This window comes from Patagioenas fasciata, chromosome 4 (assembly GCF_037038585.1).
Source record: "Patagioenas fasciata isolate bPatFas1 chromosome 4, bPatFas1.hap1, whole genome shotgun sequence".
Lineage (NCBI taxonomy): Eukaryota > Metazoa > Chordata > Aves > Columbiformes > Columbidae > Patagioenas > Patagioenas fasciata.
The window spans coordinates 72,244,544-72,263,098 of record NC_092523.1 but is presented as its reverse complement, the minus strand read 5'-3'; the positions used below and the strand labels follow the sequence as shown (position 1 = coordinate 72,263,098).

Below are 18,555 nucleotides of genomic sequence, written 5' to 3'. Positions count from 1 at the left end.
AATTTTATTTTGCCGGTTACTGTCAAGATTGATTTTTGGTGTCCTCTCCCACTCAAGATGTCTAAAAGTTTCAGGTAATATGTTCCATCCAGGATTTTTAAGTGCACATGGAGAATGAAAAGGACTTCCTGCATTCTAGAAAGATTTGTAATGACATTTCTCATCTCTCTGTTTTTTAAAGGGTTTTCTGCACTGCCAGAAGAACTGTACAGTTCAAGACATAAGCAAGAAGAACAACACAGAATATCTAAAGACAGCGACCCAACTGAACACCCTCCTATTGTCTCTGAGGAAGACGTGTCTGTCAGTTATTCTCCTTTTCAGGACAGTACTCCCAGGAGTGAGGCAGAACTATCAATGCCTGAGCTCCTGAGACAAGCACATAAGGAACAAGTAGAAGCTGAATTCTCAGGGAAACCCCAAGATGTGCCAGAAAAAACATCTGCTTCACAACATGAATATTTGTGAGTGTTGAAAGACCTGAACAAAACCTATATGGAACAGATTATCTCTTTGTGTAATAAGAGGATTTTACAGTTTTCTTTCAAATATTTGAACTCACTAGAATTTTCCTCCAATTATCCACACCAGTTCATTAGCTGCTATTGCAGGTAATGAAAACTTTTTAATCCATGCGGAGGAGCCTTCAGGATTGGGAGAGAAACTTCTTTCCTCACTGTGACCCTAAAGCAATAATCTGGTCTAGTACACATGAAAGAAAAAGGATAATGTAAAGATGTTTGTTTTTTTTTTTTTCCAAACCATGTATATTTTTCATAAATTAGATAGCAAGTAATGTTAAACTTAATGGAATTAACACTAGAGGGACCTTTCTTCAACTTCAGGATAGCTTTTTCAATTGAGGCAAAAATTTTCCAACTTAATCATTACTTACAAAACTCATAACCATGCTTAGATGATCTTTTGAGGTCACTTCCAATCCCCAGCATTCTGTGATCTTATGATTAGCAACTAGATCTTAAAAAGTAAATTTCAGACGATCAAAAAACAAAAATGGGCTTTTATACAGACATGACAAAGTACTTCAGGGAACAACATATGATAATGTATAGATTTAGAAGACCTGCATTAGCAAAGCTTTGAATTCTGATTTGGCGCTGTCAGTGGGGTTGGTTTCATTTATTTGCAAAGGAGCTTGAAAAGAGTCATGTTTCTTTCTTCCCACCATCCCTAATCATGTGCCCACACCAAGAACTCAAATGCAGAGTTGATTCAGGTACCCACAAGGCTGGCCAAATATCAAGGATCCCCTTCCTAAGGAGTGATTTTCCTGAGCACAATTAGCTTTGATGCAGAGATGCAGCTCTGAATAATCAAAGTGAAGTTGAGTCTGCCAAATGGTCTTTTAGGGGGAATCTTTTGTTCAGGATGTGCTTTACACCCAAGAGAGTGTATGTGAGATGGAAAACGGCATCTAAGGTAGAGGATTTATGTTCCACTGATAGGCAAAAACACCTATACTTCCTAAGGATTTGCATGAGAAAATTAATGTTTTTGAGGAATAGAGAATACATTTGAGACAATATTGCCAATACTAAATAAAACAGTAGTGATGACAGGGGAATATCACTATACTTCATATCTAGTTTGAACTAGGAAGAAAATTGGGCTGGATTTACATAGCTGATAAGGAACAGATACTAAGAGGAATTATACAATAATAATATAACCTGCTGAATGGGGAAAAAATGCTGGATCAATACTGTTTAACTTTTATACTACAATGAAATGTTTTCTCACTTTGGAACACAATTGTATGAAGGGCAATAGTTGCGGGGGAGCACAACAAATTGTCAAACCCCGAGTTGTGCCAGGGAAAAAACAAACATATACAGGCAAGTTAATGTACTCATGTTGTTATTACTGTTACCTACTCAGGGGACTGGTTATGGAGAAAAGAATCTGGACTCCTATTATTAAAATTCAGTTATGTCCCCAGTAAATTTTTACGATGAGAGAGGGAAAAAAAATAAAAATCAAGCATGTAGATGTCAGCTCTAAAGCATCTCAGAAATTTCAGAAGTAAAAGATTTTCTATTTTTCAGGCTGTAATTTCTCTGTTTTTCAGGCTGTAATTCCACCAGTTTTGATAGAGTTGATTTTTGATTCTCTTTACTGATATACATGAAAAAAGTCAGCCTCAGAAAAAGATTCTAGGCAATGAAGTGGGTGATGTTTTCACAATTAGTATAAATCAGAAGTGACCTTTTTTAAGCTATTTACATGATAAAACTCAGATGAAAGTTGGCTTAATAGCTGAAGTCACTATTATTCACCCACATGCAAGAAAACAATATTGCATGTATATGTGCTTTAATATATGTATTACTTTATGTAGATAAGTAATAATACATTTAAATAACTTGGAGCAGCAATTAAATCATAGCAATGCTCAACAGTGAAAATAACTTTATAAACAAAGTAAGATTCCCTACTAAATTTGTGCTTGGTAAGGCTCCAGCATTTGACATAGATGTTGGTCTCTCCTCACCTGCAACTGTATACCGTGCAATTAATGTAATATTTGCCTGACATCCATCTGCAGTGATCCAGTCTCTGTCCACCCACCCCCCACAAAAAACCAAACCAAAACAAAGGTAATGTGTACATTGGTGCAGGCACAGGTGACAGCCAAGCTCACACAAATCCTTTACAAAGACCAAGTTTTGCAGAATTTGGTGTAATGCCTGGACATCCATTTGGAGATTTTCTTAGGTCAGGAAGATAAGAGGGATTCCTAGCCTGATTGCTCTGGAGTTATTGTCAAGGAGTACCAGTTATTTCTAGACTTCACTAGACAACAGATGGATAACAATATTTCATCAGCACATAATGTTCTATTTATGGAAGTTGGAAAGGATTGTATGGTAGTAACTTTCCTTGAACCTGTAATTCACAGTGTCACAACTCCGGTAACAGAGCAGTCCACAGCACCAGTAACAGGAAAAGCAGCAAGCGAAAAATCTGCGCACTTCCATGTGGCAAAAGAAGAGAAAGAAAAACCATCCCCACAGCCCCCATCATCTGCTCACAGAGGTGACTCTCCTATCATCCAAGAGCCTGAGGACCTCCAGCTCCACCAGGATGACCTCTCTCCAAAGAGAACTAGTCTAGTGATAGTGGAATCAACTGATGAGCAGGCAGAAAAGTTTGGAAGAGACTATGAAGAGGAATCCTTAGAAAAGGTAAATACCAACTTTGCCTCAAAGTTTTATGTCTCAATTCTTTAAGAAAGGAATATTTTTATTGAGCCTAATTAGTCCCCATCTGCAACAGAGTCTCTCTCCTTTGTCTGTGGTTACAAGGACTAGCTATAGTTATTTGTATAGAGGTTTTGAAAGCTTAAGCAAAACCCAGATCCTAAAGTCTAGACTGTAATTCTGGTTCTGCTACCCTTATTGGTCCTTTGGTCTGTGACACTTATGTCCACGCATGTAGGAGAGAATTAGTGTAAATTACAGGTACAGAAACAAACTATGTGCACGTGAGAGCTGAGAAACAGAAATAATGAAAACCAAAGAAATAATTATAAAAGCTTGTGAAGAAACGCAAGAGTAGCCCAGAGTAGCGTGAAGAATGACATGAAAAATACTGTGAAATTAGCGAGATGGAGAAGAGGCAGCAGGATGTACGTTGCAGAGCACTATGATGTACTAGAAGAAAAGAACTTGAGAATGGCATTTATGTAGCATGCAGGTAGTAAAGAGAGATGGAGACAGGAGATGGAAGACACTTAGTTGTGTAAGACAAAGGAACCTTAGTGCAATGTTTGGAGAAGGGGAGATGGCAAGAGGCAATAAAAGAAGACAACTATATGGCTTTCAATGGGGAATTTAAATTACTTCAAGAGCGTTCAAGAATAAACAACATTCTTTGCTCATCCTAAGTAGGAAAAAAGGAGAAGGCATGATTGGGCAGGAAAATAGTTTCACCAGTGAAGGTGGAGCAGAAAAAGCACAGTTCTGTTCAAGCAGGAATTGTTTCCTGTTTTGACATTCGGCTAGAAACAGGTTCTTCTTTCTTTGCTGTTTATGTTGCCAAATGTACCACCTCTAGAATGAAAAGTTTCAGGGATCTGCCTCTGGGATCTCAGAAAAAGGTTGACTATGACGTGTGTAGGATGATGCAAATGTTGAAAGATCAGCTACAATAGGGCTCAATACTGCTGTAGAAAAGGCTGCCCCCAAAGATAATGTACTCTTTTTTTCCCCAACAGTTTTTTTATTAAACTAAAACAACAAAAACCAGCACTGCTAAAAAGAAACAACCTCCTTCCTAATTTATTTTCCCCTTGATACTTTTATACTGCTGATATTTCCCAAGAATTTATTTTCAGCTTCTCTTTGCTTTCTGAACTCTTCATTTAAACATATAATTCTTCCCAATGCAGGAGCAAGAAGAGCTTCAACATTTATAACCAGTTTTTCTTGATCTTTCCAATGCAAGGCTATTGATACATTGTTCTCTAGTTAAAACTGTTTACTCATTGTCTATATGCTGCACTCTGCACTTACTGCTATGGGGGATTAAAATACTTTAATTTTCTGTGCAATCAATACTGAAACCATATGCAATACGTATGGATTCCAGAGATGGTGTTAGTAATACCTTCTAGTCCACCTGCAGCCGTGCCTGCCACAAACTTCAGGCTTGTCTCTGGCAACCTCAAGAGCACTAAGATCACCAAAAGCATCCTATAGAATTAGTACCACGAAGATTCATCCTTCTTTTTTCAATATGCTAATGAACAGCTAATGTCAAGCAGTCAAAGCCTCCCACCCCGCATCAGTGTTTAGCAGACTGAAGTCAGGTAAGAGGCAAAAATCCTAAAAGCAAAACTTTTCAGAAGTGAAGTTGTTTTCAGATAAAGACAGAACCTGTAAGTACTGCTAGTACCCTATACAACAGAGCACTGGTTCCATGCTTCCTCTAGGAAGTAGCAGAGGAGTTAGGTGGGCTGGAGACCAGCTCGGAGGAGGAGGAGATGGTAACCACCAGGGTCATTCGTCGCCGGGTGATTATTCAGGTACTGAATGTTAAAGGATGGCACGAGCCGGGGGTGACTGGGCCTGGTGGCACCTTGAGGCATGCTGCTGGAACCCCGCTTGGCTGGGATTGCACCTGAAGCTGGAATGCTCCTTATAAGCCATTCTAACACCTTTTCTTGAAGGCAGGCTTGTGGTACTACTGCTAACCCAACTCTAAATTCCATAAGATGCCTCAGTAGGAGGAGGACAAAGACTTCTCACCCCCATGAATGACATAGTCAACTAACAACTATTTGCCCGTCCATTGCGGCATTACTTTCTTGTGTGTGTCTCTTTCTAAGTATTTATTTGCAGAATTTTCTAACCTTTTGTTGGTGTTTTGTTCTTGAACCAATTAACCAATTCTAAAATTAAAGTTCCCTATATGAAGGATTTGATTCATAAAACTTCATTCTTTGTCATACAGGCTGATAGTATGCCTGAAATGCCACCAGAAACAGTCACAGAAGAGCAATATACAGATGAGCATGGCCACACAGTGGTAAAGAAGGTACTGTCAGTTATGCCCCTTGCTACCTTCTTACTGTCCTATAAAATGAAGAATAAATACAGCCACATACATGCCTATTTTTTTTTGTGAAAGGGCAGGACTTTTAAGAGTAGAGCATGGAAGGAACCAGAATTTCCATTAGTGAGAAATTCCAAGATGTGAAGATTTATTGTGATTTGCAAGATCATTCAGTTTCAGAGCTTATAATCTAATATGACATTGTTAATTTTTCCACTTACAACCCATGAAAATTCTGCATAGATCCACATTTCTGAGAAAAAGTTAAAAAAACCCCAACCAACCAACGCTCCCAAAAAACGTAACACACCAAGACAATTTTATCTAAGATCACGTTTGCTCATGTTAATTAAAGTAATGGAGGGGCAGGTTTGCAAGAGCCATATAAATCCAGACTTCCGATCTTCAAAATCTCCACTCAGCTTTGCTTGAACAGGTTCATGAACTTCGATATCTGTACATACAGTTCAATTTTTATGGCACAAAAAGTATGGGGCATACTTACTATGTGATGGCTTCATAAAATAAGCCTTTTTAGGCCATGCTTGCAAAGTGAATTCTGCACAGCACAAACATGGAAGAGGAACTTCTGTGCTCCTTGCTTCATCTGATGATTCAGTGCTTAGGGAATTGGTCTAGGACTTGGCTGAATTCTGCTGTCTCCCAAGAGAACTTCACAGACCCTCAGCTGCATACCATGTCTCTGGAAGCTGTTTGAATTCAAGTAACACCAACCAAATATTCCTGGGCACATTGTGCAAGAGTGAGCATGACTGTATTCTTCTGGGTAGGTCCACGCCTGGGAGGGCACTACCCCCACCTCTCTGACTCTTAAATATAAGTGACACAGTCTGAATGACCATCACAGCAAATAAGCTTTTGGACAAAGCAGGTGGTAACTGTCAAAAAAGGCTGGGAAGGTTGTATGAAAATGTAGAGTTCTGGGTCACACACAGAGGTATGTGCACGCTTCGTCCTGAGAAATTTATCCTGAACTCTATAATTCTTTCCTGCCCCTTTTTCTTTGGCTTTCTTTGCCTAGAAAGCTTAAGCACCCGTTTAGTCCCTTAGGTTGGTTAATTCTAGCTCACTAGTTCAGCATTGGTTAGTACCATCGGTGTTACAATGTGATGTCCAAGTCCCTCTGTGAATCTAGTTCTAAGCATTTGGTAGCCAAGCTGATAACCTCAATACTTTCAGAAGCCTTTTAGAAATGCCGCTCTGAAAACATTTTCTAGCAGTTGTGCATTTGTAAAGTATGTTTGCTCTCTAAATTACTATACATCTTTTCCTAATAATAACTACTACTTTAGAGAATCATTCCAATATCTATATTGTGTCCACTTGTGAAGTCAGTTTATGGAAGCTTTGCTGTGTGGTAACCTAAGTAGGGTGAACACATCAGCTGGCAGCTTTACTACAGATGTACTACTGAACCATCTAGGTAGGTTTGTGAAGGAAGAAAATGCCCTTTGAGTAGAAAATACCATATGGAGAAAAAGAAGGAATATGTCATTGTTAATTCTTTCAGGACAAACTTCTATTTAATTCCTTCAGGTCACTAGAAAGATCATCCGGCGCTATGTTTCTCCAGATGGCACAGAAAAAGAGGAAGTCCTAATGCAAGGAGCACCACAATCACCTGTCACAGTCGAAGAGGGAGATGGCTACTCCAAAGTTGTAAAACGGGTTGTGCTGAAGAGCGAGAGTGAACAGTCCGAGGTCAGATAATCTACTTTGCAATCATACAAAGCAGCAATACACCAACAGCGTACTGACTAGCTACATCTTACTCATGCCAACAACATTCAGTTTTGAATTATACTTTTAAAAGTTTTATTGTAGATGGAAAGGCTGGGGGTGGGAAGGCTGGCAGGGAAAATGGGAAGTTTTCTCTGAAAATAGGTCAGGATACAGATTCTGTGATTTATGAGAAGTACCAAATTCATAAAGAAAGTAGGTTTGTACTAAAATGACATATAGATGAATGGCAGATGTGTATTTGTTAGCATACCTCTTACTCTGATAAGAAAATTAGTGAACATTGTAATGAAATGATCTCATGTTCTCCAGGTTTCTACAACTAAATCCTTCTAAAACTATACAGTTGTATTAGGTTTAAATTAGGAGAGTGTTCTTTGCTTTGAAGAGAGTAAAGTATTACTTTCATGCAGACTGTAGAGCCAGGTAATTAAAAAAAACAGAACAACCTGAAAAACTAAGTGCTTTTCAATTTATCTTTTCCTGCCTTAGGACATTTGTGTCAGCACCATTAAGGTCAGAAGCCAGTTACAGAGGTCGCTTTCAGCAGTACTGCAGTTGAAAGCGACATTTAACAACCCATCATTAGAAATGCTAAGATGACAATTGCTGCTCTCTCTTGCCAGAATTAATCATCAGAGTTCGTTCTCTAGGAGTAACAAGGAAACAAATTCTTTTTAGTTAACTGACCACACCAGAGCTACTCTGTATCATACGGAACCCACCACATACATTAAATAAGTATTTTGCCAAAATCACAATTGTCACTTTCACAAGGTTTTCTAAAATTCTAGTCTGTTGCTCCTGTAAGAGTTCCTTGGTTTTACAAGTGTGACTCATCTCTCAAAAGACTATCTTAAAATTAAGATATGACTGATACCACTAATTGGTACTACCTGTGTGAACACAGCAAGCATTCACAGCAAGAGGTCCACTTGTTCCTTGGTGTAACTCGGTGGCCTGTGGGGTAAGCCAGTACAGCAGCCTGTGGTGTGGTGGAGGGTGCCCAAATCTCTGCTGCCCTCAGGCAAGTTCAGGTTCCAGAAGCAGTTTTTGCCCTGCCAGCATAAAGCTGCTCAGTGGAATGAATTATCCAGGGGGATTCCTGCTGACTGAACTGGCACGTGTCTTACAATGTCTTGTTCCGGAGCCGTAAAGCAGGTAATAAAATGTGCACTCAGTATTTTGATGTGTACACATAGAAAGTGAGACACTTCTTATATGCTTGTTCTCTATGGCAATGGTTAAGAAAGAGTGATGGAGAAACTAAAAGCTCCATTATGTAAATCATATCCAATATACTTCTGCTTTCTAACCTTCCAGGTGACCTTGTCTGAACCCGCTGTTGTGCCCAGTGCCTCCAAATTCCAGTCTGAACCAGTGGAAGGCCGGAAGGTCAGCAAAGTCATAAAGACCACTGTAGTGCAAGGAGAGAGAACGGAGAAACATCTGGGGGATGCTAGCTTAGCTACTGATCTTCCGTCAGCCAAAGAGGACTTTGAAGAGGTAAAAATGCCTTTTAACTATAAATACTAAACAGGTATCACAACATACATTGATACAAATTCTACTCTACTGGGAGTTTTTTTTGGTGGAGGATCATACTCAGCTACTGAATATAAACTTCAGTTGTTATAGTCAGTCATAAAAAGATTGGTATGCAAAGTGTGTGTGGGGAAACTAACATTACAGAATTAGCTCTAAAACATTTTAAGATTTCAAAAACCTATGGAGTCTTTAAGTGAAGTTGTTAGAAATCATATGTGTGGTTACTATTAAAATTCCTCATTCATATGTTACCACATATGGAGCTAATTTTAAAAACGCATACAGTTAAGTCTAATCTCTGAGTAAGCTGATGTATTTGTTCTCGAAAGGAAACAATAGCTACCAAGCTAATGAAGCACCTTTCTTGGCTTTATGCTTTTTGTGATCAGTGTAGACATTTCAGTAATAGAAAAGTGATATTGCATTAATACAGCTTTTTCTATGAGGAACTGATAGCACTTCACTCTTCCTCTATTTTATTGTCCCTTCGAATAACATGTGTAAAACACATCTTAAAGATTCACGTGGATAAAAGTTTTGCATCATTAGGTGCAACGTAAGTGCTTTGTTTTTTTTTTAATTTGACAAAATATCATATGAAAGCATAGGTGCAACAATGTCATGGCCTGGATGTTTTCTGCTGTCCAATGGTATTACATCTTGCAGGAAGACAAGCAGCACTAAGCTTTTAGATTGAAATGCCAAATTTCCCCTTATGAATATAGGCCCAGCAGCCAGATCCTTCTGCCATCACAACAACAAAACAAGCAGCAAAAACAGGTTCAAATGGGTTCATGTATGGGTTCGAAGAAATGGCTTGGGAAATAACATGCTTTTGTCAAGAAGCCCATGGAAGATAACACAAACACATCCAGCCAAAAGGAAAATGAAAACGTAGACTTTTTCTTCTATTTTTCTATTGTATTTTCTATGTATACCCATCTATGTACTGCTGGCAGTAAGAACAGGCAACACAAGGTGACAGGTGGAACAGCTACCAGAGTATTTACTGTGACAGGAAAAAGGTCACTGTAGCAGCTGTCATCAATAGATACAAAGGATGAGTTCTGCAGTGTGGTACTACCAAGCCTCAAGTTGAGCAACTTCAAAGTTGGAAAGAAAGTACCAAAACATACTGCAGTACAATTATTAGTAAAATAAAACTATCCTATACAAGAAACTATAACTGAGGAATGTTTGAAAGGATGCAAATGGCAAGCAGATGCTTCTCTTATTTCTCTATTCATAATTCTCTCAGCATTCAACTTCATTAATTATAGTGCTAAAGTATGAAAAGCAATTATTCTCTGTCCTAAGTTTTTGTTTTAATTTGAAGTTTATGTTTTAATTTGAGGCTTTGAGCTATACAGGTAACAAAATGAAAGTCCAACTTCCCACCTTAGTAGAGAAAGAAATCATGAAAGAGGACGGATCGATTATTAAAAGGTTTGGCTTGGCATGTCAATGAACTGTTACTAGAAAAGGATTAACAAACTCATTATAAATAAGGGGATTTAAGTGAGTGTCTGAAGTGAAACCACTGGCAGCATCTAAGGCTTTATTTGCAAAAGTACTAAAGACTCCTACTAACACTAGCTTACAGGAAGGGATAGCTCTGCATTCTCTTGAAAACACTTGGTCACTGGGGTGTGGTGGGTCCAGCCTGGCCAGCAGCCAAGCACCATGCAGCTGCTCCCTCACCACGGAACAGGGGAGAGATGGAAGAGCAAAAGTGAGACAACTCACAGGTTAATAAGTGAAAGAACGAGAGAAGAACAACCAAATAAGTGATGGAAATGCAATCACTCACCACCTCCCACAAGCAGGCTGCTCAGAGACTGCCTGGGTATCAGTGGTCACCTTGGAAGACATAGCCCCCTGCATCCCCCCATCTTTTTCCTCTGCCCTGTTTTATTGCCAAGCATGGTGCAATGTATTACAGAATATCCCTTTGGCCAGTTTGGGGCAGCTGTCCTGGCTGTTTGCCCTCCCAGCTTCTTGCCGGCCCCCCCCCATCTACTCACCAAGGGGGGCAGTGGGGAAAAAAAGATAAAGTCTCGATGCTGGGTAAGTGCAGTTGGGCAACAGCCAAAGCAGTGGTCTGTTATTGCCACTGTTTCAGACACAAACAGAAAACAGCGCAGCAGTCAGGCTGCTGTGAAGGGAGGTAACTGCACCCTAGCTAGACCCAGTACTAAGTGGGGGTGGAGGGGTCACTGCCTGGATGGTTCCATTGGAGGCCATACAAGAATAATGGTGTGATTCACAGATAACATGAATCAAGGTTACTTCAAAAATAGTTTTTCATACCAGTTGACTCTGTTATTATTTGACAATTTGAACATTATCAAAATAGCGATATATCAAAATAATATATATCCGATATATGGAGATGGATAGATATATATAGATACATGCATGTGACAGTTGAGCCTTATGAAGAATGAGGCAGGGCAGATAGGAAAGTATTTTGCTGTACGGAAGTACAGCAAGTGTATTAATTTCTACCACACCCAACTTGAGCCAAGGCTGCTACAAGCCTTTTCTTTCAGATCATTTGTATTGACAGTGGCCATCAAGATGGTGAAGCCAATGTTAGTATTTGAAATAACATCCTGACCAAACTGTGTATGTAATTATAACAAGCTGTAATTGGTATCCCAGTTCATTGGGATGGAAGCCCTTATGAGCTGCAAACACATACCAGTTCAGAGTTAGCAGGATGGCATCACAACACCACACTGAGAGCCCAGAGACCTGCTGCGTCTGCTTTTGGGTGAAGAGCACACATTCTTGTCCAAGAGCTCCATCCAACAGAGGGACCTTTTGGTCATTCAGATCAAATTAAGAAGTATCAGTTGGCTGATAGAAATCAGGCTATTCCTGGCTGAGCACTCAGGAATTTCCAAGTGTTCTTGGCTTCCCATGGTCCTCTCTCAAGGACACTGACCAAAAATTTGGCTTCTGGGTAAAGTTAAGCAAGAGCCACGCAGCTGTCCTGTGACAACTACATTTATTTGCCTAGATCTGGAAGGGAGGCGGTAAGGTTTAAGATTTTACCTAGTACAGTGAAACAGTTCCAGCAAGGTAAGAAAGTAATTAATGCAACCGTTTAGGGCACTAGATTGCCATGAATGTAGCTTTAATGGCTGGCAGAAGTGGGACTTATTCACAAGTAAGTGTTTGAGAACTTAATGAGTTTAAAAGACTGCTGTACAGGACAATTCTGCATGTTCAAGCTAAATATAGCAAATAGAAGGTCTTGTGTGAATTTCAACATACACTGCATGTCTGTGTGACGGCATGTTTTTGCTGGGCATCTAAAACTGTATGCTTAATCAGCACATAGAGATGACTTGCTATTACTTTACATTATGAAAGCCAGTTAAAGCAGTAGTGTGTTGTATTCAGAATGTATAGAGATTATCTTACCTCAGTAGCTGGCTTAAACTGCCAGCTACAGTTCTTTTCATGTTATTTTAAAAGAGAGAGCCTTAAAACAGCAGCAAAAAGGGAACATTTTCAGAACCTCTCAGGGACTGTGGGCTTTTTAACAAAGGTTTTCTCCTTTTGTTAGGACAATGCTGAGTAAAGCCAACACACAGAAGAGGACTGTGATGAAGGATCGGTTTGGGAAACATGTTCACATAGAAGAGGTGGAAGACACACCAGAAGCGCTACCACAGGATGACCTCCAACATGACCTCCAGCAGCTTCTTAGACACTTCTGCAAAGAGGACTGGGAACAGGAGGCAAAGTGAGAAGCTGCTACCCCTCAACATCACCACATAACCATCCATCCAGTATGCAGCATTCATCTTGTCTAGGTGTAGACATTATTACCTACATAATCACTGGAAGACACTGCCATTTCTACTTGTGCAGATGCAGTGAATTCATTTCTTCCCCCCGTATCTGATTTTGGGTTTTTGTTATTTTTTTACCCTGTAAGCTAATTTGTGACCAAAGATAGCATCCTTCATTCAGGATGATTTATCCACCGAATCGTCGTCTTTGTGCTGTACTGGGAATTTGTCAGCATCGCCACTTCTTGCCCTTCCGTTGCTTCTGCACTAGCTTCATGAAATCACGTTTGTCAAGCCAACTTCATCTACAGGCCTCTTCAAGTGACTATGTATATGCATCATAAGAAAAAGGGAGTTAACATGTAAACTGTATATAGTAAGAGTATTTGGACTTACAAGACTGCAGAAAACACACTGCCTATGACTACAATTAGCTTCATGGATTACAAGGTCTATTGACACTGCTGAACAGTGATTAATAAAATAATGTTAACACAATCAACTGCAAACACAGACTGACTGAGGAGGAAGCACTGCAGATCTACTGCATCCTTAAGACTTCCAGTTTAGGGATCTGTTATAGTTAAAGGCTCTAAGAGTCAGGCTAAAAACCTGGAAATTCAGCTGTTCTCACAGAGTAACAGTTGACAGTGGCCATTAATACTTCTAAGACCTTTGGACAGCCGCTTAAAGATTTCCAGAAAAACAAAATAAAATAAAAGAATACCCAATTAGGTAACCAACTTGCTAGCAGCTATATCTATGGCACATTTGCATACGGTATTAAAATCTTTTAGATCTGGACATGTGGCAGGGTGTATTAAACAATTATAACTACGGTAGTTTCCTGTTTTCATCACTGCTTAGCAAACCACACTGTCTAATTGGTGGTACTTCCCGCTGGCCACTGCACTGTAGATAACTATGAAGAAAGACTTACCCACTATACAAGGAGAATAATTAATTCACCGTGTTTTATCAAGATTGCCTCTTATCTGATACATGCATGTGGCATTTGAAGGTCAAAACCAAACCCTCCTATAATCATGTCAGCTTGTTAGCCCTCTTAGCACTGAGCGAGCAGTTTTTATCTTCCAATCAAGTGTTTTCTAAAGAGAAACTGCTCACAATCCTTGAAAGCCAGTTTCTGTTAATATTTTGTTATCTATATATAATATATATATTTCTAAACCAACCCTCTGAAAACCACGATAGCATGCCTGCACTTTTATTTTCAAAAAAGGGAACACAGAATCTGACATTTTTTGGTGTTCTATACCTTAATATTTAATGGAGGGAGGTCTGAAGTGTTTTAGCATATAATACACACACAAACACACTAAATGTTTTTAAACAGCTATTTGAGTTTTTTAATAGTATGCTTGAAACCAGAGTAAAACAAATCCTCTCCTCTAGGAGTAATACTTTTTCCAAGCTTATCTGGCCTTCTACGATTATAGGTTTGTTGGTTTTTTTAATGACTCACTCAGTGCTCAGAACAAGGGCACTTCCTCATTAAGGTAATGATGCCAAAAGCATGAAAACATCTTGGGAGTTCTGGCTTCCTGCAGGAAAACACCCCTAGGTGCCATGCTAACACTTTTTGGCAGCAGAAAAAAACAAAGTGTTTTGGTAGCCAAAACCAATGAGATCCGTGATGAAACATTTCACAACACGTCACGGTTTTCTTATTGTCAGAGACAGCACAGGTTGATCTTCAAGAATGGGGCTCTAAAGAAATGCATTTCTGTTGTGTTATTTGCGGTGCAGATGATGTTCTGTGTAACAACATAATGGTTATTCACCTCTTATTTTGATTTTTTGCTGTGTTATCAAAGAACTTGAATACTGTGAGAAGAAGTGAATTTTAAGTTGACGAATCAGCATCTTGTTCCCATGGTGATAACACTAATTGAATATATCTATGAGGGCATGTATTAGTTAAAAATTAAAAAAAAAATACAACACTAACAATACATAGCTGCAATGTGTACAATGGCTGATTTAACTAAATAAAAATGTACAAGTGTTAAATGTAGAAATAATGGCTCAGTCTCTTTTACTGCCAATGCAGCATAAAAAGGGACAGCATCCATTTGGGTACCTTAACTGAATTATCATAATTCCTCTGTACCCAGCTCCCTAAGACTTTTCTTTATTATTATTTTTTGTTATAATTCTGGTATTCAGCACTGATGGGTGTCAGCCCTTATAGCAGACAGATACAGGGTTTTTAACATTCATTAATAATAATTTCTCAAAGGGTAGCTAGCTATGTTTGCTAGTTATTTTATTGGGCCTGAAACTGCGGAGTTTTGTCTTCAAATATGGCCCAAATGGCTTTTTACAGTCAATTACTTTTTCAGCACCCAGAAATACTAATACTGAGAGTTTCTCAGCCACAGGAAAGAAAAAATACAGGGTGAATTGCTGTCATGTCTTACATCCTTGTAGTGCACAGAAAATCTGAGGAAGAGTCTGTTTTGCTCCTGGTTAATATTTATTCAGTTTAAATCTGTACCAATTCTATTACTGCAGTTGGATCTTGGGCTAGTGGAACAGTTCCCACTGCCGCAGCATCCTGACTCTTTGCTATTCACAGGCAAAAGGGTCCTACCTACATCTCCCATAGCAGAGAAACCAGTTTCTGTATTAGCCAAAATTCAGAGTCATTGAACCTCCTAGATTAAGGGACAAAAAGAGCACAAGAAAGGCACACCTGAACTCCCTGGCAGGACCAGAACATTGCCCACAGGCCAGAAGAGTGCTTGCACCCAGACCACAGGAGCTATGGGATCACAAGTCAGCCACTTGTGACAGACTTAGCAAGACCATGTCAAGACTTACACATTCAAGGTAAGTAAGTACCTAAGCCAAAGACTTTTTCCTCTCTTCCCCCTGCCCCTTTTCCCAATGAAAAAATTATATTTAAAAAGTGATCAAGCCAACCAAAACCAACCAAACAAAAGCCCCACAAACTCAAAACAACAATCAAAACCCAAAACCAACTCAAAACCCCACACAACAAGCAAACCAACCCACCCCAAAAGCAGCCCTCCACCACAACCCCCATGACATTGGCCTGAGGACAAAAAGGCAATAATTGCAGAATCTAGCATTTGCAAAACATGAAAATAAGTGCCTTTTTTTTTTAGAAAAGGCAGATCTACAAAATATACTAATTAACCTAGAGCAGATCAAATGGCTTGTTTTCTTCCAACCTATGTGTATCAGAACGGGTGTCAGTTGTAGAGCAGCAGTAGTGTCTGTTACACCACCATGGCAGCCATGTACTCTTTCACTCCAACTTATTTGAGAAGCTTTGCTTGAAAGAGGAGGAACAGGTAAAGCATGAACAGTACAGAGGTGGCCACCACACTTAGGCATGGAGCCCAGGGTGGGCATCAGCCTGGACTGTGAGTGTCCCCAGCCACCTTCCCAGCTCTGCCCTCACGGGTGACCCAGGCTGCGGGGCTTCTGTCCTGCATCATTCAGTCACCAATGAGCCACATGGGTTGGGGTGGGGAAACAGGACATATCAGATGTAGGCTATTAGCGTTGACAGGGTTTTAAATTGATTTAAACCCTAGCCTGACTAGTTTCAACCTCGCTATCAGCACTTTCCAATAGAAACACTGTTTTGCTGAAAGACTTCAGCCAGCTCAGCTAAATAATATCTGAAAGTCAACACCTTTTACAAAGTCACATTAATCATCTTTTTTTTAAGCAAACATAAGTTGTCAAATCCAAGGTCTAACCTTGTGCTTGTCACGGCCTGGCAAGTGCTAGCAACAATCTGACTCTTCCCTCCCACCTTGCAAAAAGGAAATACTTTATTTCTGTAGAAGATAGAAAACCCCAAAAGACTGAATTTACAGCTAACATGCATAAGCAATGAATTTTGCAAGTACAAGATACATACTCCACACACCATAGCCTATAATTTCAGGTATTTGATAGTAAGCACTTCAAAAGAATGACATATTTCCCTGAGGAAATAAATACAAATGGCTTCACCTACATCACCACCTTAAAACCTGTTCCACAGTACCCCAACTATGAACTTTGCACTTGCTTCAGACATTTTGGCATAGAAAGCAGAAAAGCCCAAAGCTAGAACATTTGTCAAGTCTCAAAATACCCTGTAAAGAGGATGCCATTCATTGCAATTTTTGTCAGGAAGAATCAACACCAGAAAAAAAAACAACAAAACTAAAGTGTCTCCAATCATTGCCATTGTTTTCCAGTCCCCTGCATAGAGTTGTTTTGTATTCTGTGCTCTAAATCTCTTTTTTCAGTCCACCTCAGCTTTTCTGTCAGGTCTGCTCCTGCTCCCACTGGCAAGAGAGCAATTAAGACTCTCTAGGAGATTGTGAAATGTGGTTTGCTTTATTGCAGTTTCTGCAAAAATAGAAGTAAGGTGTCTATTTTGGAATGCATGCCATAGGGCTATTAAGACACGGGGCTGTACCCAGAACTGAAACCTGTTTACCTGTAAAAAAAAACCACCAACAACACAAAACCCAGACAAACAAGGACATGCACCCACACAATAATCACCAAACAGAAAACCCACTCACACAACAGCAATAACCCTGGACTGGACTATTCCCCCCCCCCACCCACCCATTAAAGTCAATACAAGGTTGGGAGATCACTGGATGTCCAATGAGTTCACCAGATTTTCTTCATTTCAGTGAGGAACTCCTTTTTCCATGTGAATGCTTTTCAAATCCACTCCATCAACTCAATGCCCTTGTTGGTCAGACTTGAGCTCTTTTTCATGAATATGACACCAGCTTTCTCTATTTACTAAAGCAATCATTACATGAGCAATCAATCATTACTAAAGCAATCATTACATGAGCCCAAACATCCCTGTTGCTGAGATCCGGGATAAAACAGCACACCTGTCAACCTACTTCCCTGTAATCACGGGGTATGAATCTAAAGCTGGCACACCATTTAAACACACATCATTGAAGCACCAGCATCTACTACCAGCTGCAATGTATCAGAACACAAAATGTGCTCAAAACCAGCCAGATTTACAGTGCGACACGATGGCTTTTACTGAACTAATACAGCTGTAGCAGTGAATACAGACCTCACAGGGAATACAAGTGGAAAACACTAAGTTTGGTTGGATGATGCTCAACTTCTATATATCTAAAGGGTAAGGATCCAACAAGGATTCTCCCCTACATAAAAAAAAGGGTTTTAAAAGAGCAAAGAAAAACACTTAGAAATATATCAATCCAATTCATTAACGTGTGTTTGTGCTTTGCTCTTCATGTTTCAGTGGGTGACCGACCATGACTATCTCTTCCCCTTTGTAGTGCTACAGTTTCAGCTTCACATTCTATTGTCAACATGACTTCATTGCAGGAGCTGTCAGAATAACAAGATTAAAAAATATTTTTAAAAAAAGAGACAACTGTAAAAGGCTCCAGCAATGCTGAAGATCAAGAATTCCTCCTGCATCCAACTCTGGAGCCCCCAGTACAGGAAAGACACAGAGCTGTTGGAGAGGGGCCAGAGGAAGCCACCAAGATAATCAGAGTTGGGAGTTGGGGTTGTTCAGCCTGGAGAAGAGAAGGCTCCGTTGAGACCTTATTGCGGCCTTTTAATACTTAGAAGGGGCCTATAAGAAAGATGGGGACAGACTTTTTAGCAGGAGCTGTTGCGACAGGACAAGGGGTGATGGTTTTAGGCTAAAGGAGGGGAGATTCAGGCTAGTCATGATGAAGAAAGTTTTTATAATGAGTGTGGTAAAGTACTAAAACAAGTTGCCCAGATAGGTGGTAGATGCCCCATCCATGGAAACATTCAAGGCCAGGCTGGACAGGGCTCTGAGCAGCCT

The 18,555-nt window shown here is 39.8% G+C and overlaps 1 protein-coding gene across 50 annotated transcripts in view; it reads left to right on the top strand.

Moving 5' to 3' along the window:
- Window positions 1-14,737, top strand: part of ANK2 (ankyrin 2) — a 366,844-nt gene extending 352,107 nt beyond the window's left edge. For 43 of the 50 annotated variants that reach the window (XM_071808135.1, XM_071808142.1, XM_071808141.1 and 40 more), the window contains 8 exons: window positions 182-464; window positions 2,921-3,206; window positions 4,955-5,047; window positions 5,476-5,559; window positions 7,135-7,299; window positions 8,662-8,844; window positions 10,241-10,332; window positions 12,464-14,737. In XM_071808135.1, the coding sequence (XP_071664236.1) occupies window positions 182-464; window positions 2,921-3,206; window positions 4,955-5,047; window positions 5,476-5,559; window positions 7,135-7,299; window positions 8,662-8,844; window positions 10,241-10,332; window positions 12,464-12,647 (1,370 nt within the window). In that variant the 3' untranslated portion in view covers window positions 12,648-14,737. The remainder of the gene's footprint in view (window positions 1-181; window positions 465-2,920; window positions 3,207-4,954; window positions 5,048-5,475; window positions 5,560-7,134; window positions 7,300-8,661; window positions 8,845-10,240; window positions 10,333-12,463) is intronic. The other 7 variants (XM_071808175.1, XM_071808173.1, XM_071808171.1 and 4 more) reach the window with 3 other exon arrangements.
- Window positions 14,738-18,555: the final 3,818 nt, after the last annotated feature.